The 25,832-nt window shown below is 48.9% G+C and overlaps 1 protein-coding gene across 2 annotated transcripts in view; it reads right to left on the reverse strand.

The window, feature by feature from the left end:
• Positions 1 to 19,068: 19,068 nt before the first annotated feature.
• The window catches only part of LOC142564069 (isobutyryl-CoA dehydrogenase, mitochondrial-like), a 139,662-nt gene continuing 132,898 nt past the window's right edge, over positions 19,069 to 25,832 (reverse strand). The window contains exon 8 of one of the 2 annotated variants that reach the window (XM_075674899.1): positions 19,069 to 19,240. In XM_075674899.1, coding sequence (XP_075531014.1) covers positions 19,202 to 19,240 — 39 coding nt within the window. In that variant the 3' untranslated portion in view covers positions 19,069 to 19,201. The remainder of the gene's footprint in view (positions 19,241 to 25,832) is intronic. The other variant, XM_075674897.1, reaches the window with a different exon arrangement.

A 25,832-nucleotide genomic window follows, 5' to 3' on the forward strand; every position in this document is an offset into this window, starting at 1 on the left:
ATATATATATATATATATATATATATGTTCGCCCATTATACTCGTTTTTCATGTAAATATATCTTCATCTGGTTGATATGCGCATGCATATTAACTGTACTGTCACCATGCAATGTATTCTGATGAAGGCCGGACCTCTGCCGAAACGTCAATAAACCGCTTCATACGCGCGTCTACATCACTGTAGCATATATATATATATATATATATATATATATATATGGTGTTTGGAAAGCTGGTCTGGCCCCAGCCCCTCCCCGGTAAAGAGAGAGAGAGAGAAAAAACATTTATTCGGACCATCGAGGTGGTTGCTCTTGAGGTCGAGTGGGTGGTGTCCTCATTCCAGGACTCCACTGGCCATGGCTGCTCGAGGTACTTGCTGGACGAGAGCTTCTTGTCCCGCCAGGGTATCGCCGGTCAGCTGTACCTCCCACCGCTCAAACGTCGTGCTAGGAGTTTTTAAGTGTTGAGGTTTGCCCTCGCAACCCCACGAGATGTGAAAGAGTGTAGGGCGTGTGTCGCCGCACCAGGGGCAGATGCCGCGATATGTATGTGGCAACATTTTACTGTATCTGTGTAGGTTTGGAAATGTGTGGGTCTGTATAAGTCGGAGAGCTACGGCATCTTCAGTGCTGAGCTTTTTGTGAGGCGGAGGATAAATCCTGCGGTTGAGTCGCTGGATCTCGAGTCGGTCGCAGTAATTGGATGGCAGGGGCATGAAGGTAAAGGGTGGGGATTGATGAGACGATTGGTCTTGCCCCGCTCGGTTGATTAGCGCTCGAGCTAGGGCGTTCACCCTTTCGTTCCCCTCCAGACCCGCGTGACCCGGCGTCCACGTGATTTGATGGTATTCTTGCAGCGTCGGGCCTAGAATCTGAGCCGCCAGCAGCGGTGTTCGTCCGTTCGTAAGGTTACGGCAGGCCTGTTGCGAGTCGGTAACGACATGGACTTCCCTGCCTACCCTGTCTTCTTGCTTTATTACCAGCGCCGCACTTATGGTCTCAGCCGCAGCTGGGGTCTCTGCCCTCACGGAGGCCGCGAGGGTCAAGGAGTTGTCTCTCCCGTTCATGGCAGCTACCGCGAAGAGGCCCCCTACAGGGTACGCCGCCACGTCCACGTACGTTACGTACGGGTGACCCTTGAATTGTCGGCGCTGTCTGTCGACGCGAGCCTTGCGTCGTCCTTCATGGAGTTCATGACTCATGTGCTTCGGTATCGGGTTCGCCTTGATCTTGCCTCTGACCTCAGGCGGGAGTGATCGTTGCCCATCGAGAGCACGGAGCTCCGTTGCCGTTCCGGTCCAGTGGAGGATGGCTCTGCCCGCCGCCGTGTTCTGTAGTCTGGCCTTTTGCGAAGCCATAACCGCGTCCGACAGCTCAGCGAAGGTGTTGTGGATCCCGAGGGCCGCTAACTTCTCGTTTGAAGTGGTGACTGGGAGACACAGGGCCGTTTTGCACGCGCCTCTGATGATGGCATCGACTTGTTCTTGGTCGCGTTTGTTTAGCGAGTGATAGTGATACGGCATGCTATACGTTATTCTGCTGATCACCAGAGCCTGGACGAGGCGAATCGTGTCCTCTTCTCGCATGCCCTTGCGGCTTCTTGTAATTCGTTTTATAATTCGCGAGATCTGGTTGGTGGCATACCTTTGGGTTTGGATGGTGTGGGAGGCTTTCAGGTTGCTCTGGATCCAAAAACCCATAATCCTAGTCTTATTGCCTTCCGTTATCTTCTGGCCCTCAAGATAGAGGTCGATAGGGCCGGGGGACTTGTAGATTCCTCCTCCGTGCTCCCGGATCACCTCGGACTTTTCGGGCGCACAACGCATCCCACTCGCTGCCGCAAATCTCTCCACGGCCGTCGCGGACCCTTGAAGGGTGGCCTCTTTTCGCGCTAGGGAGCCCTTGGTGGCCCAGAGCGTGATGTCGTCTGCGTACAGGGCGTAACCTAGGTCGGGGATCTTCCGCAGCTCTTTGGTCAGCACTAGCATTGCGACATTGAAGAGAATCGGAGAGATTATCGCCCCTTGCGGTGTTCCTTTGTTCGGCACGTCGATCGTATCCGATCGAGTCTTGCCTATTCCGATGGTTGCCGTCCGGCCCGTCAGGAACGATTTAAAGTAATTAAAGATGCGCTCCCCGCAGCTGATGTCGTTCAGTCCCTTGAGAATGGCCTTGTGGGAGATGTTATCGAAGGCCCCTTTTAGGTAGAGTGCGAGCAGGAGGTGTTCTCCTCCCTTCGGGATGCCCTTGAGAACTTCTTCCCTTAGGATTAGGAACGCATCTTGAGCAGAAAGTCCCGGCCTGAAGCCAAGCTAGGTGTGCGGGAAGAGGTCACCGTACTCTATGTAATGTTGGAGGCGGGTTTCGATGACCCTCTCGTACAGCTTGCCGAGGCACGAAGTCAGCGAGATGGGACGCAGGGCGTCGATCGCGGGCTTCTTGCCGGGTTTGGGAATGGTCACGATTTCCGCGTGTTTCCACTCGTTCGGTACGTGGCCCTTGCTCCAGAGTTCCTCGTTTAGGTATTCGGTCAAGTCCTGGATGTGCATCGGGCTCAGGTTTCTAATCATGGCATTGCTGATTTTGTCAGTTCTGGTCTTGGTTCTCCTTCATATATTAGGAGGCAGGGTTGTATGGGGTCGCTACCTAGGTATCTGGTTTTTAGGGTGTTCAGATCCTGGTCGTTCCCGGCGAACTTGTGAGCGATTTCTAGAAGCGTCCGACTGGTTGTCGATTTCGCCTTGTCGGGCTCGATCAGGCAACGTAGGATGGCCCACGTCTGCGCCGTACTCAGGGTACCCTTGAGCGAGGTGCAAAACTGTACCCAATTTTGCTGCGTCAACTCGTTTGCGTAATTTCTGGCTTCGTCTGTTATTTTCTCGATTCGTAGACGTAGTTTCTGGTTTAACCGCTGTCGCTTCCACCATTCGAGGAGGCCCTTACGGGCTTCCCAGAGGTGTAAGAGCCGGCGGTCGACTTCGGGCGTCTCGACCGTGCGCTGGATGGTTTTAGTGGTTTGGATGTGGGCGTCCCAGAGGTGCTGCATCAATTCCGCTATGTCCGTTATACCATTTTCGGGCGGGGGGTACTGCCTGAATGCCTCCCAGTCCGTAAGCCTAATTTCGCCAATTTTTCTCTTGAGTTTCGGCGTGGATACCGAGACGCTGAGGATATAGTGATTGCTGCCCAATGCGCCCATGAGTATTCCCTTACGTTTTTGACAAATGACAGGTCCGGAAACGTGTCTCGACTTACACTGTTGCCTACTCGGGTTGGTTGGAGGAGGTTGGTTGTCAATTCGAGGCCCATTTGGTCAACCGCATCGAGGAGCGACCTTCCCTTTTGCGTGTCTTGTTGGTTGCCCCAAACCAGGAAAACCAGGAAAACCAGGAAAAGTCACCGCCTATGGGTTTTCGCGTCCAAGATTTTAGACGTTCCAATACACCGACTCTGTGGGGTACTGAGGCGATGCCGCGAAGGCGTCCGAATTATCGCACATGTTCAAAAAATCTGGCGTCCGGAAAATCAGTTGCCGACTGTATTTTAATGTTCACAAACCGGTTCGCATTGTGAAGTAGTTGCATAATCGTACTGAAAACATACCATTGCCATGAAAATACGAAAACTACGTACTTTAGCGCAAATTTTGACAGTTGATTGGGCGCAGCCGGGAGCAGGAGAGCCGAATTGTTGCAAAGTGGTGCTAATTGCGCAATTGGACTACCGCAGGTCTCCCTATGAAGTTCATAAAGGAATGCTTTGCAGCAGGGGGATATGCAAGCTGTCCCAACTATCATGCAACAAGGTTTAAAAATATGCAAATGTCATGCTGCTGGACAGAACCAAGGTAATGATGTTCACCGTCGCTAGGAGATAATCTGATTATTTCTTGCCTGCCGCCCTTATTACATAATCAACCTTAATAAATCAACTTCTCCAATATTATACTTACATGAAAAGTGTCAATGAGAAAACTGTACAGCAGCATGAAAAGCTCCCGATGCAACTTCCTGTTGCTCAATACGTGCTACATAAAAGTGTTTTTTCGAGCGTTGAAGAAGCCCGCGAGTACACTCGAAATTGCCGCGCACAGCAATTTTGCATGTATTAGCGGGTTTACTGTCCATGCGGAAATAGCATGGAGAGCAAATATTTGTATAACATTTTGCGTGACACGGAGCACAAGTACTCAGTAGAAAACCGAAATGTCAGGGAACGAACCGCCAAGTAAAGACCTTGCATGAACCCCCACATGCATAAACGCGAAGCAAAATTTGAAGAAAGGACTAAACCACGTGCGGCAAGTGTGACTTTCATGAATCACCGAACTGTGGGATGCGAAGTAGCGCGAAAAAAGTAGAAACGAGACGCTATTTGCCAAACGCTAATCCCAGCCCACCCACACTAATGTTGAATTCCAATGGCGGAGTCGGAGCAGCCGACGGACTCCGCGAGCGAGCACTCGACTCTGGCGCAGAGCAACGGCTCCAGATCCGCGAGTGGAACACAACCTGCGCCGCCGGAGCAAGGCGGAAGCGGAAGTTCTATCACAGAGTTACCCAGGATACCTTGCGTGTTGTCATTTCCTTCCGCTGTTTGCTCCCAGCACCGCCCATCGCTACTAGCACCGCCGCACCGGTCACTTGCCTCTTCAGCGCCGTTCACCTGTTGTTTTTTTAAAAGTGCGGAATGGATATCTCGCCAAGCGTGCAGCAGCTTTCGCTTCCTCGCCAGTCGTGACCGGTGGCGCCTCCCATCAGACAAACGTGGTAAAGGAAATACGTCACGCAGAGTTCCGGTCCACTCCGCCAATTTTGGCGGAGCTTCGTTTTCTGCTCCACGGAGTGACTCCCGCTCTGAATCCCCTCCGACTCTCTCATTGGAACACCTTACTCCCGCCCACACTCTGCCATTGGAACAAACTTGCTCCGAAAGGAGCAGAAAAACTTGCTCTGACTCCGCCATTGGAATTCAACATAACTGGTTCAAAAATATTGTGTCGCTTCATTGCTGAAAACTTGAAGACCGTACGCAAGTTGAAAAAATTCGGTGAAAGCGCTGGATTTAGAGCATGGAACAATGAATCATTTGCAATACCTAGTTAATTTTTGTTGCCAAAAGATTATTGCATGCTTCAGCTCTTCCGAAAATAGAAAGTCGGTGTGGAACGAATATCTGAGCGTCACTTCGCACGACGAAGCCCATTCTTTCCAATAGTGCGCGCTTAATTTATATGCCGTCTGGTGGCACGCTAATTCACTTTGGCGAAACATCACTTATAATGTGTGCAACCTGTTCTGGCTTATAGCCCAATGAGCCAAACCATAAGCCTATCTTTTCGGGCAGGTCATTCGTGCTCATGATATTCTGCCAAATTTCTCTATTTTTGATACAAGCTTTTCAACATTGCGCAATTAGGGGCCGATTCATTCATTCAAATGTAGTGGACAGTATTCACAGAGCCCCTCGGTGGAAGAACAGACTGGACTAGCGCCATCAGGCATATAGGCTCGACAACGGTTGCCGCGACATCAACGCAGTCACCTGATAAATAAAAGGCAATCTCCGCAGGGACGCCTGCGTGAGCAGGCGTTTGGTGTGTTGCGACACCAAGTACCCGAGCACACGAGGGTTTTGAATCCTCCCGCGTTTAACCATGCGTGGCTTAGCCGTGTACGGGGAAAAGGGGATCCTGGGGGTTGAGCCGATGCCGGGTGTTTGGACCTTTACGACCCCTCGGCGGAGGCAACACACCTCTTTGGCCTCGGCTTCACGTAGACGGCTACCCCAGACTGACCCAACCGGGGGAAATCGGTAGTTGCCTTTTCCTGTCTCTCTCTCTCCCATCAACCTTTGCCTTTCTCTCACTTTCCATCTTTCCTGTCTTCTCCTGCCTTCCCTTTACTTCCAATTTTTCTAGGCAGCAAGGGATAACCTTGAGTGAGTAGCCAACCTAGGTTATTTCATATTTGGTTATAGTGGTAATGTACAGCTGGTGTTTGCAGGCCGTGTTTCACAGGTCCTGCAGCGTCCCTTTGTAGGACTCCACGGTGGGTGGCTGGCGTTACTGCCGAAATTAGAATCCTTTATGGCTTCTTCCTCCCCCCCACCCGCATCTCGCTTATCATATTGACCGCAAATAAAGACGGCAACAGAGGGAGAGTACACATAAACCGCCCGTACTGTTTATGTTCATGTGTTCTCTCCCTCTGTCCCCGTCTTTATTTGCGGTCAATATGATATGCAGTAAACACCAACTAGGCCAATGTGAAGTTCTTCCTTCCCCTCATTACCTGATTGATCCCTCAAGAGGGGGCGCACCAATGATGTCTTCGAGTTTTGGCCCGTCAAAAAGAAACTTACCCTCGTTTCCATGTAGTCCACTCCGAAACACCAGACAAATCCGTGCGAACAATCTCACCATTCCTCGTGTCCAATTCTCTTACCCAAGTTTTTGGTACAGGTTATAAAGTATCCAGGATGGCAAGCGGCGATCTCCTCTTGGAGCTCCGCAACCAGAAACAATATGAAAAGCTACCCAATCTAGTTTCATTTGGTTACGCCAAATTAACAGTAACTCCACATCGTACAATGAATACCACCCGTGGCGTACTCTCCGATTATGATCTCTTGGAGCTGACTGAGGCTGAGCTCTTGGAGGGCTTCAGTGAGCAGAACGTCATCAACGTTAAGCGAATTAAGATGAGGCATGATAATAAGGAAATACAGACCACGCACCTGATACTTTTGGCACAAGTGTTCTGCCCGAGTCCATCGAGGCCGGGTATATGAAGTTTCGTGTTCGCCCATATGTTCCTAATCTCCTGCGTTGTTTCAAATGCCAGCGCTTCGGTCACAGTTCACAGAGCTGCCGAGGCCGCCAAACCTGCGCGAAATGCAGTGCTCATAAGCACACCTCTGAATTTTGTGAAAACTCTCTCCATTGTGTAAACTGTGAAGGGGAGCACGCTGCATAATCGCGGTCGTGCCCACGCTGGAAAAAGAAAAAGAAATTGGGACGATAAAAGTAAAAGAAAACATAACCTTCAAGGAGGCACGCAGGCGGGTATCCTACCTGCCAAAGAACACATTTGCCGATGTGACGCGTCAGGGGGCGGCGGCACAACGGCTTCCGGCGGCTGCCCGGCCCACACCCAGTGAGCCGGCAGTGACGTCACCCGCCGCCCCGGCGTTTGCAGCTAGCGCTGCTCCGCCAGCCCAGCAGAAGAGGCCATCCACCTCCGGGCAGGTGGCCTCAAAGGCTTCGTCCAACGTGCCGAGGCCTTCACGTCAAACAAAGCGCTCGGAAGAGCGCATGTCCAGCGCCTCGCAAGAGGCGATGGACACAACCACCAACAAGACGGCGCCGCCAGCGCCCAAGGAGCGGCGAGGCTCTCTCGAGCGCTTCAAAAAACACAAAACTCCCGTCACGGTGCCTGTAAAGCGCCCGTGATCTAATCCTCGTCTCTTAAACACACAGCACCCCACACATATAGCATAATGGATACACAAATACTACAATGGAATGTTAGAGGTCTTCTTTATAACCTTGACGACATTAGCGAACTCATACACAAGCACAATCCCAAGTTGCTGTGTGTTCAAGAGACACATCTCAAACCCACCAACACAAATTTTCTTCGGAACTACACCATCTTCCGAAAAGACCTTGACGAGGCACATGCCTCCGGCGGTGTAGCAATAGTAGCCGACAAGGCGGTAGCTTGCCGACACGTCGCCCTTCAAACACCCCTTGAGGCAGTGTCAGTTCGGGCCATTCTGTTTAATATGTTGGTCACGGTATGTACCATTTATATACCTCCGAGCCATCATCTCGAAAAGACAGTCTTTTATAATCTCATTTACCAGCTTCCCGAGCCTTATATACTCGTGAGAGATTTTAACGCTCATAACACGATGTAGGGAGACTCACGATGCAACGCGAGAGGTCGGCTCATTGAAAATTTCCTTTTAACCTCAGGTGCATGCCTCTTTAATAACAAAGAACCAACGTATTATAATCCACATCATAACTCGTACTCATCAATAGACCTGGCGATCGGCTCCGCTTCCATCTTTCCTGATTTAAAGTGGTATGTAATTAAAAACACATTCGGGAGTGATCACTTCCCAGTAACGCTGAACTTCGTAAACAAACATGACTTGCATCCACACTTCCCTCGATCACTAGAAACTGGCCTCAGCTTACTGGGAACGTTTTAGAGAATCCATCCACATATCACGGGATTTTATAGATAATTTTACTACAGATCATGCTGTTTCATACTTTACCGCTTTTATCATTGACACCGCTGAAAAGTTCATTCCTCAAACAAGAGGCCCCTCATCCAAAAGACGGGCCCCCTGGTGGAATGATGATTGTAGAGAGGCTCGGAAAAGACAAAATAAAGCTTGGAGCAAACTACGTGAAAGTCCCACAGCGGAAAATATAATAGAATTTAAACAGGTTAAATCACAGGGAAGAAGGACGCCACGACTGGCAAAGAGGGCAAGCTGGCAGAGGTTTCTCTCTGGTATAAATTCGTATACTCAAGAATCTAAAGTTTGGGATGGCTTGAAAAGGCTTCAGGGGTAAGAAATTAATCCGCTGCCCCTAGTAAACGGTGAAGCAAACCGCTTGGAAGACCAAGCTGACGCCCTTGGCGAACACTTCTAGCACGTTTCCAGTTCTAACCATTACTCCAGGGCGTTCCTAAAACATAAACAAGTAGCAGAACGCAAGGCTATCGACCGCAAATGCAAACAGAACGAACCCTTCAACGCGCCTTTCAATATCGCCGAGTTGAGAGCCTCCCTGAATGCATGTCAGAGCTCCGCACCTGGACCGGACAGGGTCATGTACGACATGATTAAACACCTCGCCAGTGATACTCAAATTACTCTGCTAGCACTTTTAAACGCTATATGGGCTGCGGGATACCTCCCTACCGCATGGAAAGAAGCCCTGGTCGTTCTGATTCTTAAACAGGGCAAAGACCCCACATTAGTAACAAGTTAGCGCCCAATTGCCCTCACGAGTTGTATATGCAAAATTTTTGAAAAAATGATAAACCGCCGACTTGTACACTTCCTTGAACTAAATAAATTCCTTGATCCATATCAATGTGGTTTCAGAGTAGGACGATCTACAGCCGACCATCTAGTATGCATCGAAGCAACTATTCGTGACGCCTTCGTACATAAACAATCCTTCTTATCCGTGTTTCTCAACATGGAAAAGGCGTACGATACAACTTGGCGCTACGGAATCCTGCGTGACCTATCGACGCTAGGCATCGGCGGCACTATGCTGAACATTATAGAAAGCTACCTGCACAACCGTACATTCCGGGTGAAAATAGATCAGGCGCTTTCGAGTGCATTCATAGAGGAAACTGGGGTACCCCAGGGAGGTGTACTGAGCTGCACGCTCTTTGTCGTTAAAATGAACACGCTTCGTAAAGTATTACCACCATCTATTTTTTATTCCATCTTCGTAGACGATATACAACTAGGTTTCAAATCCTGCAACCTAGCAGTTTGTGAGAGACAAGTACAACATTCCTTGAACAAAGTTTCCAAGTGGACAGACGAAAACTGGTTCAAAGTGAACCCCAACAAAAGCTCCTGCGTTTTTTTCACCAGGAAGAAAGGGCTTGCTGCAGATCCCACTGTTGAAATATATGGGCAACAAATACTTGTCAACAAGGAACACAAATTCCTAGGTGTCATACTTGACTCCAAGCTTACCTTCATTCCGCACATAAAATATCTTAAAGCAAAATGTCTTAAAACAATGAACTTACTTAAAATCCTATCCCACACAACATGGATTAGCGACAGAAAGTGTTTATTGAAACTTTACAGGAGCCTAGTTTGATCACGACTGCACTATACGGGGCCCTGGTTTATCACTCTGCCGCCCCGAGCGCGCTGAAGATATTAGACACCGTCCACCACCTGGGTATCCGCGTGACCACTGGCGCCTTTAGAACAAGCCCTGTCGAAAGCCTATACGTAGAGTCAGATGAGTGGTCACTCCATTTTCAGAGAACATACATCAGCTTCACCTATTTTCTCAAAGTGCGCTCTAATAAGGAACATCCATGTTACACGACAGTAAACGACTTGACGTGTGAAACACTTTTCGGTAACAGACCATCTGTGAGACTTCCTTTGTCGCTGCGCATAAGAGCAATTAGTCAAGAAATGGATGTCGCCATAATCGAACATAGCCTAATGCCTGCAGCTAAGCTATTACCGCCCTGGGAGTGGCAGGTGATAGAATGTGACGTATCATTTGTAGATGTCACAAATCACGCTCCTGAGGTTGAAATCGCTATGCATTTCCGTGAGCTTCAATCGAAGTACTCCTGCTCCGAATTCTACACAGACGCGTCAAAATCCCATGCTGGCGTATCCTACGCTGCTGCTGGCCCCTCTCTTTCTGAATCTGACGTGTTGAACCCCTTAACAAGTATCTTCTCTGCAGAAGTCTATGCAGTACTGTCTGCAGTAAAACACATAAAGAAACTGAAACTTGACAGAACAATCATATTCACAGACTCGTTATGTCTCGTAAAAGCACTCATTTTTTTTACAAAAGTCTACAAATCCTGTCTTCGATGAACTCTACTCACTTTTATGTAACATCTACTTATCACATAGACATGTAGTAATATGCTGGGTTCCTGGCCATAGAGGAATCGAGGGAAACGTGCTTGCCGACGAGATGGCCAAATCAACGGCATCGCAGGGTACTCTTTCTGCTGCAGTCCCTGCCACAGACAGGAAGCCTTTCCTAAGAAACAAACTGCGAAGCCACTGGCAACGCTTGTGGGACGCAGAAACGAGTAATAAGCTTCACCTAATTAAGCCTAAGTTAGATTTCTGGCACCCAACTACGAAAACACGAAGAACAGACGTCCTGTTCACTAGGCTAAGATTAGGACACACATTCGGCACTCATAACTTTTTCCTGGCGGGTAACGAAAAAAATTAAATTAGGGGGTTTTACGTGCCAAAACCACTTTCTGATTATGAGGCACGCCGTAGTGGAGGACTCCGGAAATTTCGACTACCTGGGGTTCTTTAACGTGCACCTATATCTAAGTACACGGGTGTTTTCGCATTTCGCCCCCATCGAAATGCGGCCGCCGTGGCCGGGCTTCGATCCCGCGACTTCGTGCTCTGACGGGTAACGAGCCTCCAACCTGTGGTGGATGTGGCGACAGGCTAACCGTCCTCCACGTCTTCCTGGAGTGCCGGGAAGCTGAAAGAGACAGGAGGAAACATTTTCGCTTTGCATACAGCCATGGCGTCCCTCTGCATCCGGCCATGTTTCTTGGTGAAGAACTGCTTTTTAAGACCACAGCAGTCCTCGCTTTCTTGAAAGATGTTGAGCTACACGTTACATGCCCATTAATTTCGTAGTGCATCCTCTTTCCAGAGGATGCCGCTACGATAGTTTTTTTTTACATAGCTCATGCCTCTAGGCCCTTGGGTTCCAAGGGCCCCGGTGAGTGCTCTAGACAATTTTATATTTTATATATTGCATCATCCTTTCTCAATGCATTTTAATGTTCACAGTACACGTCAATAGTCATTACCATAATTTTGTTACACATAGATTTCATGCAATTTACGTCAACCCTTTCAGGCCCCTTTACAGCCACGTCACATTAACTTCACAGAACTCATCAGTCCACTGCGAACTCATTAACACTTGCATGGCGCTTATTGGTCATACCTGGCCTTTGCGCCACTAAACATCGAACATTCATTCAAATCGCAATTCTTTATGGGCCTTCTGTTCCTACAAGGTGGTGACTCCCACGTGATACCACATCACAACTGTATATGTCTACCCCGTTTCTTCTCGACGCCATGGAACCGCGGCCGCCGAACAACGACGTGTCGAAAAAATCGGAACTTCTTCCTTCGCCGCACTGAAACTTCCCGATTTCTGGCCCTCGGACTGTGAACTCTGGTTCGTCCGCGTAGAGGCGCAGTTTCGCCGTCACTGAGTCACATCTCAGGCGGCCAAGTATGACAACGTCGTGAGTGCGCTATAACCTGACGACTGCAGCTTCGGCCCGCGACATTTTGCTGGATACTCCGCCCGATGATCAGTACGATACCCTTAAGCGGGAGTTACTACAGCACACCACCGACTCTGAGTCACGACTGATTCAACAGTTCCTCTCATCGGAGGAACTTGGGGACAGAAAACCGACTGAGCTGCTTCGCCGCATGACACAACTCCTGGGAACCAGTCCATCATCAGCAGACTCGAAAATACTTCTGGAGTTCTTCTTTCAGCCTCTACCGAACCAGGTGCGCATGATTTTATGCGCTTCACCTACTACGACGTCTGTCGAGGCCTTCGCGACGATGGCAGACCAGATTATGGATTCTTTCCATCATGTGATATCCGCTGTGGACCGTTGTAATGCAGCCGTTGCGACACAACCTCAGTTACTGCAGCACTTTGACGAACCCGACAGTTCAAGCATGCACCTTGCTGCACAAATAGAGGAGCTAACTAACCAGTTGGCTGCCTTACGCTTTCGGGCGAATAATCATCAGCAGCGGCATCGCTCGTATGACCAAAACGTGTCGCGCCCTCCGTCTCCCTTTACTTGGTATCATGCTAGATTTGCCACTCGCGCACGGCAGTGCCGTTCGCCTTGCAACTTTCCGGGAAACGGTCGGGCCAGTCACTGATGACGGCTAGTGCTACTGGCCCTACATCAAGCCGTCTCTTCAACGTCACCGACCGTGTCCCGAAAGTTCGCTATTTTGTAGACACTGGTGCGGAAATTCGTGTCATTCCTCTTACTTTTCAGGATCGCAGAAGACATCGCCATTACACGCCTTTTCTCACTGTCGTCAATGGTTCCAACATTAAAACGTATGGCCAGAAATCTGTCACCCTTAACCTTGGTTTGCGACGCCCTCATCGATGGCTATTCACCGTCACCGACGTCCACGGGCCGATCATCGGCGCTGACTTTCTGTGGAAGTTTAACCCTCTCGTCGACTTTCGCCACTGCCGCGTTCTTTACTCCTCAACAAACCTGTCCGTAGAAGGTACCACCACATCTGCACCACCTTTGCGTCTCGTACAAGCACACACCTGGGTACCGAAACCGTAGTCCATCATTCTGCTAGAATCTCCAGAGCTGTTCGAACCACCCTCGCCAGATCGTCCAATAGTGCACAACGTCACGCACCACAATGTGACTAAAGGATCATGAGTACATGCCCGACCTTGCCGCTTAGCACCAGACCGTCTGAAAATTGCAAAGCGAGAATTCGATCACATGCTCGAGTTGGGCTTCGTTCGTCCTTCCGCTAGCCCTTGGTCATCTGCTTTACACATGGTGCCCAAGACGGGTGATTAGCGACCATATGGCGATTACCACACCTTAAACAAAGTGACGATTCCCTACAGGTGCCCTATATACCCCGCATCCACGATTTCACCGCATCGCTTGATGGTTACTGCTTATTTAGCATGATGGATCCAGTAAAAGCCTACCACCAGATTCCTGTCGAGCCTTCCGACATTCTTAAAACCGCAATCATTACCCCTATTGGCATGTTCGAATGCGTGTGCATGCCATGCGGCCTCCGTAATGCCACTCAAACATTTCAGCGGATCGAGTACTCCGCAGCCTGACTTGTTGCTTCGTCTATTTAGACGACATTCTTATATTCACTTGCTCTGCTGTGGAAACCGAATCTGACCTGCGTAAGGTGTTTGAATGCCTCCGTCAATATGGCGTCGTTGTAAACATCTCGAAGAGTGAGCTTGGCGTTGCTTCTCTCGATTTCCTGGGCCATCGAGTAGACCAGCATGGCATCCAACCTGAACCATCCCGTGTCCAAGCCATTAAAGATTTTCCACGTCCGTCTTCCACCAAGCAATTATGGGCATTTCTGGGCCTCATCTATTACTAGCACCATTTTATTCCTCGTTGTGCTTCAATTTTGCAGCCTCTGCACATTCTACTCTCTGGCACAGCACGAGATAGCACGCCTATACATGGACTAATGCTGCCGAATCTGTTTTACCTCTGCCAAGAACGCCCTTGGTACCACCCATATACCACTCATACATATCGCCCACACACTTGTTCAATAATGATACAGTTCCACTGAGCATCTTGCAATGTTCCTGGTAGATGTTACTAAAGCTTTGATCGTGTCAGTCATCTTATTTATTTGCACTTTTGGACACGCCAATGTTAACTCCGTTGAGCTTAAAGGCGTTACGCTTTGCTATAAATAGAAGCAGCATATAAATACATCATGAAGGTGACATAAACAATAGAAAAAGAAGGATAAGAAGGACAAGTGTCAGCCACGAAGATAATCAATTTCTTTTGTTGAGAGCGAGAGGGACGCAGAGCTGACGCACGCGTCGCCACTTATGAATATGCTTCAAAGATTTCCCGCGCACGCTTTCCACTATATCTGCCGATTATTTCGCACTTGTTAAAGATCTGGGTGCAACCACACGTCTTACAGTGCGCAGCTAGATGACTGTACGGGTTTCCTTTTAGTGAAGTGGCATGCTCGCGCAGGCGATCATTAATGCACCTCCCCGTTTGCCCGATATAGCAACGTTTACAATCAAGCGGGATTTTATAGACGACTTGCTTTGTACAGTTAACAAAGCCCTGAACATGATTCTTATAGCAGCTTTTGCGCGCGACAGTATCCTCCCTATTGACTATTTTGCTATAAGAATCATGTTCAGGGCTTTGTTAACTGTACATCGCAGGTCGTCTATAATATCCCGCTTCATTGTAAACGTTACTGTATCGGGCAAACGGGGAGGTGCATTAATGATCGCCTGCGCGAGCATCTCACTTCACTAAAAGGAAACCCGTACAGTCATCTAGCTGTGCACTGTAAGACGTGTGGTTGCACCGCGATCTTTAACAAGTGCGAAATAATCGGCAGATATAGTGGAAAGCGAGCGGGGAAAATCTTTGAAACATATTGTATATTCAGAAGTGGCGACGCGTGCGTCAGCTCTGCGTCCCTCTCGCTCGCAACAAAAGAAATTGATTATCTTCATGGCTGACACTTGTCCTTCTTATCCTTCTTTTTCTATTCTTTATGTCACCTTCATGATGTATTTATATGCTGCTTCTGCAAATAAAGCATTTGGTTGCTAGTCAGCGCTGTGTCCTGTTTACTCGCTCGTCTTGTGTTGCGCTGTTCCTGTTTTTATTCTAAAGATGAACCAACCAACCCCATTAAACACACTGCTAACGTTCATTTCTCGTACATCGGGCTCTAATTTGTGTGCTTCACTCCCAACTGCATCGTACGTGTCCCTCCTCGCCCACGCATCTTGCAGGGTTCGCATCTATACGTACTACCTCAAGAACCGTATGCCACTACCGGGTCTTGCTGCCCTTTTTGGAGGGTTTGCGCCTTCTGTTAGACATTCTCAGAGGATTTGTCGGATCATCAGATCAGCGACCTGGCACCAGATACGCTTTTTCACTGATTGCCTGCAAGTTTCCCATGCATAGCGCAGCTCTAGCGAGACTGCGAAGAAGGTTTTTCACCAAGATCTGCGCCTCGCCTCTCAGGCAGCCGAATTCCTATGGCGTCAGCAGCTGCTCCGGTTAGCCAAGAAAGAACCCACCATCAAGGCACGCGGACAAGACGTCGTACTCTTGGACGACGCCTGCGTCCCTGAAGACGTACAGCAGTACCTCAAATTGGGGCCGAAGTACTGCCCACACCCGAAAATAGACAAGTTTGAAACGCTCTGCTTGGTCAGAAACGCAGCTTCTAGGGCTAAGGATGAGGAAGCGGATCATGTTATCAAGGGCTGTGTTGATTGCCTTCCTCGAGGTCGACCCAATGTACGCAAGGAACGCAAGAAGGCAGCCTCTGTTGTTTCTTCACTTCGGGACGAAGGCCTGAAACTGCTCCTTTCGGACAAGGAAGGCGGCTTCGTTGTCGCCCCTGCAGCGACCTACCATGTCAAGGCTGAGCAAGCCCTGAGCAGCCACTTCAAGGACGCAAGTGAAGTCAAGCCAGCAAAGGTAAAGGCCGGAGCAGCCAAACTGTGCGAATCGTCGGGTCTGACCAAGCTAGCATCCTCTGTGAGGACTTCAAAGGGCGTAACTTTGACTGTGTTCTTCTCGGCAAAAACACATAAGGTGGAAACCTTTTTTCGTGTGATTTCGTCGGAGCGGGGTACCTGGCAGCGACTCCTAGGTGCTTTCCTGCAAAAATGCCTGGGAAATCTGGAAGTGGACGACCCTTTCTTCATCCGGAAGCCGCATGAAGTCACTACTTTCTTGCATAGTGAGTGCCCACCAGACTGCCGCGCCTTTTCCGTTGATGTCAAAGACTTGTATTATTCATTACCAAGTAACCTGATCTTAGAGGAAGGCGGTGATTGCATCGATAAGTACGGCGTAATTAAGTTTCAAAATGCCTGTGGAACGAGTGTCGGCAGCTTCATGGAAATGCTCACTTACTACCTAAAATCCACATTTATTTGTCATGACAATAAGGTTTTAATTCAAAAGCAGGGAGTGTGTATAGGTTCATGTTTGGCACCCTTACTTAGCGACCGTTTGATGGCACGCTATGACAGGAGCTTACTCGCTCGCCTACAGCTGACGACCATAAGAATATTTCGCTTTGTAGACGACTTTTTAGTATTTTATCCAGTTGACCCTTGTGACACGGAGTTAACCTCCAAGACAATTATTGACGCCTTCAGTGCGATTATGAAAGATTTTACATTAACAACGGAAGAGCCCACTAATGACCGTTTAAGGTTTTTAGACATTGAGATTGTTTTTAAACCGTATCATGTTTGCTGGAGCTACTCGCCTCGCACAAAGAAAGGGCTTCTCCCGTTTTCATCTGCTCACTCCAAACTCGTAAAACGAGGCATCGCTAAGGCATGTTTGCGAGCTGCTTTGAAGCACTCGTGCGGGCACTCTGTTGAACAGAGCTTGTCAGCGCAAGTCGGCAGACTAACATCAGCAGGCTACCCGACCAGCGTTTTGTGCAGTGTTGCTGATGACCTTGTAAAAGAGTGAAAGAACGCCGGAAAGCAAACTTTGCAGTCACCACCTTCCAGATCTAGGTTTGCCGTCACTCCTTATGTACACCGTGTTTCCCATAACATTATGAAAATTGCGGCCAAGGCAGGAGTGAGGGTGGTGTGCAATGCCGCTAATAAACTGAGCGGGTTGTGCAAAATAGTCAATAGGGAGGATACTGTAGCGCGCAAAAGCTGCTATAAGAATCATGTTCAGGGCTTTGTTAACTGTACAACGCAGGTCGCCTATAAAATCCCGCTTGATTGTAAACGTTGCGCTATCGGGTAAACGGGGAGGTGATTAATGATCGCCTGCGTGAGCATGCCACTTCACTAAAAGAAAACCCGTACAGTCATCTAGCTGCGCACTGTAAGACGTGTGGTTGCACCCAGATCTTTAACAAGTGCGAAATAATCGGCAGATATAGTGGAAAGCGTGCGCGGGAAATCTTTGAAGCATATTCATAAGTGGCGACGCGTGCGTCAGCTCTGCGTCCCTCTCGCTCTCAACGAAAGAAATTGATTATCTTCGTGGTTGACACTTGTCCTTCTTATCCTTCTTTTTCTATTCTTTATGTCACCTTCATGATGTATTTATATGCTGCTTCTGCAAATAAAGCATTTGGTTGCTAGTCAGTGCTCTGTCCTGTTTGCTCGCTCGTCCTGCGTTGCGCCGTTCCTGTTCTACTCCTGTTGTTCTACTCGCGTAGTTATTGACGGCGATCTCCCCGAACCCGTTTCTATTTGCTCTTTGGTAAAATAAGGTGTCCGATGTCCCCAGCACTCTTCGCGCTTTACCTGGAACCGCTATGCTTAAGCGTAATTCAGTCAAGTTGAATCTATGGCTTCAACATACAAGGTAATGAGGTAAACGTGTTAGCCTACGCAGATGATCTAGCCTTCTTCTGCACATGCTGAAAAATACGCCACGAAGAACGCCAGGAAGGGGAGCCCGGAGTTATTTATCCGCGGTCACGTAGTGCGGCTCGGCTATAGGGACAAACAAGACTGCACGCGTCCCATGCCAAGGCGCAGGCGCCCCCCCCCCCCACCATCTTTCTCTCACAACTCAAGCATGCACACGTGCCTCAAGAAAACGCAGCGTAGCTCTCGCTTGTCTTGACAAAACGTAAGACACGCGTTTTAAACGACGGAGTTTGTCGCTGCAATCGCACGTGCTCTAGAGAGAGCTTGTTCAAGAAAGTTCAGCCAAAATCGGCAGCCGGCGCAGCGTCCCCCGCTAAGCATGTAAAACAAAGAGTCTCTGTAATTTGTATTTTTTATTCTGTACAACATAACTGCGACAACCCTGTTACAAAATACATCAGAGCGTCTGTAAGAGAGCGCTAGGGTAAGGGCGACGTAACCATGGCGAGGCGTTTATCAAGGCTCCTTATTTTACGGCGTTATTATAAATCTGAAAAGGGGTATATAACTGGACAATGCAGTGATTACGTTTCGGGAAACACGAAAGTTGCACATAAACCTCGCTAGTCTATCCAATTACAAAAACAGCCCTTAAGATGCTTCAATTTGAGTCTTCGGGTTTATTAATAATTTCAGTCATTCACATATGCGCAATGTGATCTTCCTGCGCGTTTGCTATTATAACTGCATCCTTTGTGCGCTTTGCGGCTGAAACCTTGACGCACAAAGCGTGCGATTCCGCCTTCAGTCTGAATGTAAGCGCTAACGCTGCTATAATAAGCGCGTTGGGCGTCAGAAATAACCGATGATACGTCGCTTCAACTTGCGTGGCATTACGTCAGGACTTATAAAGATTGTCAGAAGAAAATCATAGGCAATGTTTAAATCAGACAGCATATGATACTCTTGTCACGGCAGCGAGCGTATCTCCAATGCCTCCCGTGATTTATTTGCGCATATTACGTAGGCTCACTTAATACGTAGCTACTAAGATTCTGACAATAAATTTGCATCTAATGGAACGGCACACGATTTTGATGAGGGCACAGAAAGAGCAGTGTGCTGGCACCTCCTGGTGCAGAGAACGCCGTGGGCGGAGAGTACAGTTTGTAACCCACACGTCCGCCAACGGTCGGCTGCACTTTGGAAAGAGCGTACGAACACCATGGTGGTCGCAGTTTCATAGCGCCATCTCCGCCTGGTACAGGTAATGCTGGCGCTGGAACAAGAAAGCAAGCAAAGGGCTATCAACAGTTAGCGGCATAAGTAAGAAGTTTTGCCTAGAAAATACACTCGAAAATTATTCCGTCAGAAGCCATCGAATATGCCACTCAGTGATAGATTTTATATACCCGGCTGCATTTCTGATGCGGACAGAATGCGGCCTGGCTCTCATTGACGCCGTTCACTTCTCTCCTTCTCCTCCTCCTATGTGCGTGACATAGTCGCCAGCTGCGCCAACAAATCACGCGCCTCACTCCTCCTCCGCGCATGCGCTTGTTTCTGAGTTGTTTGCTCTCCTCCTCACATGTTTCTTGTCAGCCTCTGAAGAGCTACATCGCCGCCGGCCAACCAAGAAAAAAAGTGACTCGCTATCCCGGTCCTGCAAAAGTGCATGTCCAGCGAAGCTGTTTCAAAACAATCGCTATAACGGCTGAGGGGGGTATGCAATGCTTTATTGATGGTTCGGATGCTTGTTTTCAGCTTGATCTTTATTGAAAAGTACGTTGTTCTGTGTTCCTAAAAAGTATATTTCAACAATGACGATACGAACACTGAGTCACAATCACGGCACAATTTTAAAAGGAGGATAACATATACAAAGTACAAAGCATTGTGCACATGATAGGTTTTGAAAGAAGTGTCCGAGCTCGCACTCACTAACATATAAGCACATAGACCGGCGTAAACGCACAGTTACACATAAACTAATTGTCACATTACACAAAATCATGTTCATTATACAAAGTGTACACAATGGTTATGTACAATGGTTATGTACAATGGTTATGTACAATGGTTATGTACAATGATGATGTGACTTTACATAGTTTCATAGCGATGCTATGAGGTATGTATATACAAAGATGATCATGCATACCAGAGCACACAGAAATCTCGGGCACCTACATAAATGTATATCCAGTGAATACTTTTGATGGTCTGGCTACAAGAAGCAGACTGGTCGAAAATTAAGCCATACGCGTCCGTCAGCTACCGACAAGAAACGGCATGACCACTGTTGAAGGAACCCCTCTTCCCCAATAAACAACAATTTCTCTGACAGAAACTACAGTAGCTCAGATTAGAGCCTCTCTAGAAGTGGAGAGAGAGCGCGGCGACAATATCTCGCGGGAACTGCCTCGCACCAGTTACGCCGCAGACAAAGGCCCCAGCAGCAATTACTAAACGTCCCGCAAAGCGGTTACGTGAGCAGCGATCAGATGTAATAAAGCGGTTAACTCCAAGGCCACTCAAACCAGTATGCAAGGCCCTTCAATATACTCTAGCAACGACGCATTGCAGCAGCGTATGCTTGATGGACTCTTTAAAGGGGCAATAGAGACCCAGCGAAGATGGGACTACAACCCACCGCTATAGCCTGACCCATGTGGAGCACTTGGCACCCTGGATGCCACATGAAGTCGCGCAGGTGGCCGGGCAGAAATGGTGCCGTTATCACATCCCACGACGAATTATTCGAGCGTGCTCGGCGCGCTGGGCGAACTCGAGGAACTAGTAAGGTTGACATTGTATCCACAACAGAGTTTTCCAGACGTCTACATCAGAACATATTTGTAGTAGGTGGCAATAAAATGCCACGGCCGTAGAGTAAAATGTAGTTGGCTTTAAGACACTTGTGGTCCAGGATTTATGTGTACGCCTGGTAGCATGCAACGAATTTTTGTGCCGAGGAAATAGCAGGCGACTTCGCGCATGGGACCCTGATCACGTTATAACAGACAGAGGAGAAATCGTAGAGCAAGCAGCCGGCAGCGGCCAGACACGGATGAGAACGCCAACCCCCCGCGAGCCCGCGAGAGCGTGGTTTCCCAAGCGTTGGGCGACTGACCAATTTTGTACTACCCGACCAGAAGAAGGAACCAAGAAGGGACTGCACTGACCTAGCAACCAGTAATGGCGGCTGTACAAGGTGACAAACGTACCCCACACGGCCGCAAAATACAGACTATGCTAAGTACCTTCTTTCTAGTAACGGTAAATCATACCCTTGAACATCCTTAATATTTCGTCTTACATATTCAATAATTAAGAGCCACACAGAGTCTGATCTGCCATCATAGGTGCAATCAATGCGTTAAATACGAATATAATCGCTCTTTTGAAGACAGAAAATGGAACTTAGGCGTGTCTGTGGGGAACCAATTGACCAATAATGAAATTTACAGAAATTCAGCGCATCACCTGAAATATTTCTGTACTGAGTGAAAATTCCAAGGCTACGGGATAAGCTGTCTTCATTCCTGAGATACAATGTAATGTCATCGGCGAAGGCTGTCATTTTCACAACACCGCTACCAGGCAGTGCGAGACCGCGCACGTAAGGGTCTCTCAGTACCGAGCGCAAAAATGGCTCCAGGCTCAGCACAAAGATTACTGGGGACAGAGGGCACCCTTGACGAACAGAACGAGTGACGGGAAATGGTGCACTTTCGCGACCATCAAGAAATAATGTGCTTCGGATATTTGAATAGGCATTCCTTATAAGTTCAAGAAAATTTGTTGAAAAGCCGAACGAGGTCAGTACATTAAATATGTAGCTATGTTCAAGGCGATCGAATGCCTTTTCTTGATGTAGTGAAACCAAAAGACCTCGTGCTGACCTGGTCAGCGTGTACGTCATTATGCCAAGCGTAACGAATGAGAGACTGTATCTTTCTGCCAGGGACCGAGCATGTCTGATGGTGTCCGATTAATGAAGGCATCAGGCTTCCCAAGCGTCGAGTGACAATAACTGTGAAGATTTTGTAGTCAACAGTGAGAAGCGTAATTGACCTTCATTCCTCTGGACAAACTGATGATGCATCGGGCTTAGGTATCAGCACAGTACGGCCATCGCGAAAACTAGCCAGGAATTCCAAATCTCAAAGCAGCGGTAGATAACAGATACGAAAGTAGGACCAATATTTTCCCAGAGCGCTATATAAAACTCAACGGGCAACGTCCGGCCCTGGGCCACGCGAGCCACCCGTCATGGAAGATAATGCTGCCTTTACCTGGTCGTGCACAAAGACAGTCAGCTACCTCAGGTGGAACCTGAGGCAGCCCCCTAAGCATTATACGAGATCCTCGAGAACCAGGTTCTATTTGCATGTTTTCAAAATGTGTTACAAGGAGCGAATGTGGGGTGTTACATGTGGGAGGCGACGTAACAGGAAGTACTCTTGGGGTCGCAGAATCAAATGCATTCGGTTGTATAAAAAGCGAGTTTCTTGCAAAGCACAGAACTTCAGAGTGTGCACACGCATTACGCCTGCATCGCCAAGCAGCAGCTGACAAAGACTATGGTGCGATGAGGCGTTGGAAACGCATCCGTAGCTCAGGCTGCCATGATCGCATCGGCGGAGTCAGTTGATTGACCCGAAGGGCAACACGCAGCTTCGTGGCAGTATCCGCGAGTTCTTCTGACATACGTCGTCTGAGTGCACGTCCTTCAACTGAACAATGCGGACGTCACTGCACCTTGAGCGCGTCCCATGACTCTGGGTCAGATCTAGAGAGGCACGCAAGACTCACGACAAACAAGAGCGCGAGCGCGCGTCATGCAGAACGCGGATGTCGAAACGCCAAGGTTTTAGTGATGACGAAGCAGGGAAGCAAACTTCAAGTATAACTGGTCTGTGATCGGAAGTATAAACAGGAGATGAACGTAAGGTTATCACATCAGACTGGGGTACATACTGAGCTAAACTGCTTGGCACAAAGGAATGGTCTAACCTGCTTCACGACGCGCCACTTCGCCACGTCCAAACAAATGAAAAACCCAGAAAAAGCTGGTATGTATCCAGCAACGAAAAGCGCTTGACAAAGCGACGCAACTCCCGTGCGTTCCAATCAGGACGACCCTAGCTCGGACCTTGTATGTCTGCTCGCCTGTCTAAAACAGTTAAAATCCCCAAGAAGCACCACGTGACGACCGTCCAGGAAATATACGTCCAGGTCACGAAAAAAATCACTGGACTTAGTTGCCTGCGCGGGTCCATATATGCACAAAATTCGTAACCTAAATGAATATAGTACACAATCAAGTGCCGATATCCGCCCTGTACTATCATAAAAAGATGACGATCTCGCAAGAGAGCTCCTTTGAAAATAACAATACGGACTCCACCAGAGTGTGATGTGACGAAAGAGAAAAAACAGTCTAGGTTGAAAGTGCGTTTCAAAGCAAGAACATGTCCAATGGTGAAAAGATTTGTTTCTTGCAAACACAGAATGGCACAATATTTAGCGCAGGCCACGCTGATAATTCCGGCTTGTTTTATAGGACTTCCGAACCCCTGTGTGTTTAATGAAATAATATTCAAGGTGACAGCGATATTTAGATATAAATGTGTCACTAAACGGACCTGGTCGTGCCGTTCAAGTCGGGGTCCATGGAACAAGTCCAGGGGTCATGCACTACACACGTCACAGACCACACTTTATCCCTCGCGATGAAGACCGAGGTTTCTTTGGTCGCTGTAACTCGGCGCGGCGATCCAGACGCCGTCCGAGCCAGAGGCTGACGCGTGGGCACACTTTAGGTCTCGTGGGGCCACCATTTCTACGTCGAGTCCATCCAGGCTTGAGGAGAGTCCAATACTGCTATCAACTTCGAGGCTGAAGACGTTTCTGATGATGATGATGTCGGTAGCGGCGGGGCTGCGGGATTGATTTCATCGCCACCGACAACTTCGGCAGCATCGGGCTCATTCAGATGCAACGGATGCGGCGTTGTAGGCGACGCAAGTGAGGCGCATGAAGCCACAGGAGATTTCGTGGGTGTATTGACTGTCGAAATCGCAGAGTCAGGTGTTTTAGCCGTGTTTAGAACTTCGGTGTGATCAGGAGGACCAATTGCAGCAGCCGATGTGGAGGCGCTATCGGCCACAGCGTGCGCGCCCTTCGCTGCTTGGAAGGCCAGCGAACATGACGTGTTGCGATCCGTCACGGCATCAATAGCAGGGTCTTTTTTTATTGCGATAGCAATTATATGGACACTCCAGGCGTATGTCTGCCATCGCCGTCGCCGCGAGGTCCCGTATGAGTGAAATCTTGTGAGGGTGAGCCGGCGAATGCGGTTCCATCTCGCGTGCGCGAGCGAGGAATGCCGTCCAGATGCGTGCCCTCTGCTCTGGCGCGCTAGGCAGGGGGCTCAGGTGAGGGGCGGTAAGGGGAAAAAGGCTCCAGTAGCGGCGTCCGAGTATGAACGCCGCACAGGGCATGCGACCGTAGGGTGACCATCCCCACAACGCCGACAAGGACTGACACATCCGTCGCTTTCGTGGCCATGGGTACCACAACGGCCACAGAACGCTGCGGTGTACTGTGCACGGCAGCAGTCGCTGAAGCTGCACCGACGACACACGCGTTGCAAGCTGCGGTATTCAAACGTCACACGATGACCAGAGACTCGCAAGTAATTAGGGACAGGGGTTGTGGTGCTCATTTCCATCCGAACGACGCGGGTGCCCGTGAGCACGCCACGTCATCCGCTCATAAGACCAGCGTTGACAGAGAGAACCTTGTCGTATGGTGATAGTGCCTGGAGGACAACTTAATTCGGAACGAAGGACGACAAGAAGAGGCAGGTTACGTTCGTGACCTGTGGGCCGACGGGGGCGACAGGAAAACGCTTGCCACCGATGACAAGGCCGCCAGCATCGACGACTAGAGTCATGGAAGCCATGCTCTTGGCGGTGACTTGGAAGTTGAGGCCGCCCATGTGCTGAACACAGTTTACCTCAAAGAGGCCAACTACTGAGGCCGTCGCGTCGACGACGGTCTCGGGACCATTCCCCGTAGGGGCCACAACATCGAATACTTGGGCCTTCGAGGGAGTCCACGACGCTGTAGGCGCCATGGCGTGAGAGGTGGACGTCCTTGACGTGAAACACGCAGGGACGTTAGCAGAAACTCTTGTTCCGTCTTTCTTCTTCCTGCTTTGTTCTGTGTGTTGTATGGGTGACTTCAATGAATGTATGCACTGTTCACTTCACTTTACCGAGTGCTTGTAGCCTCTCCATTACGAGCGGTATGCGCCATTGCATTTTTGCTTGCTTACGGGGGTATGAGCCATTGCTGATGATGACAGATGCTTGTTTTGAGCTTGTTCTTTATTGAAATGTAGGCTGTTCTGTACGCTGTTTGCGTGATTCCAATGAATGTATGCACTTTTTGCTTCACTTTGCTAAGTGCTTGCATCTTATGCATTAAGAAAGGGATGGGCAATTGTATTTTTTCTTCCTTGGGGGGGATGAGCCATTGCTGATGATGACGATAAATTTTGTTCACGTGCGGACACAAAAAATGCCGACCACCGAGGATGTAAGAGCGACGCTGTAAAACGGGTAATTGGTTATAATTGGTAATAATTGGTAATTGGTAATAAGTGGCTATCGCAGAACGCAGTATTGTGCAAGGCAGTGTTCCACCCGGTAATGAAAACTCAGAGCTGTGCTTCGCAGTTATAAGACGAAAGCCTTAGACGGCTCATGGGTCGAAAAAGCCGACGACCGCCCGACGTTATGGCACAAAAATTCAAGCACATGCGCCAGCAAGCCATCAATATCTTTATCAATAGAACA

This window comes from Dermacentor variabilis, chromosome 11 (assembly GCF_050947875.1).
Source record: "Dermacentor variabilis isolate Ectoservices chromosome 11, ASM5094787v1, whole genome shotgun sequence".
In the NCBI taxonomy this organism is placed as follows: Eukaryota; Metazoa; Arthropoda; class Arachnida; order Ixodida; family Ixodidae; genus Dermacentor; species Dermacentor variabilis.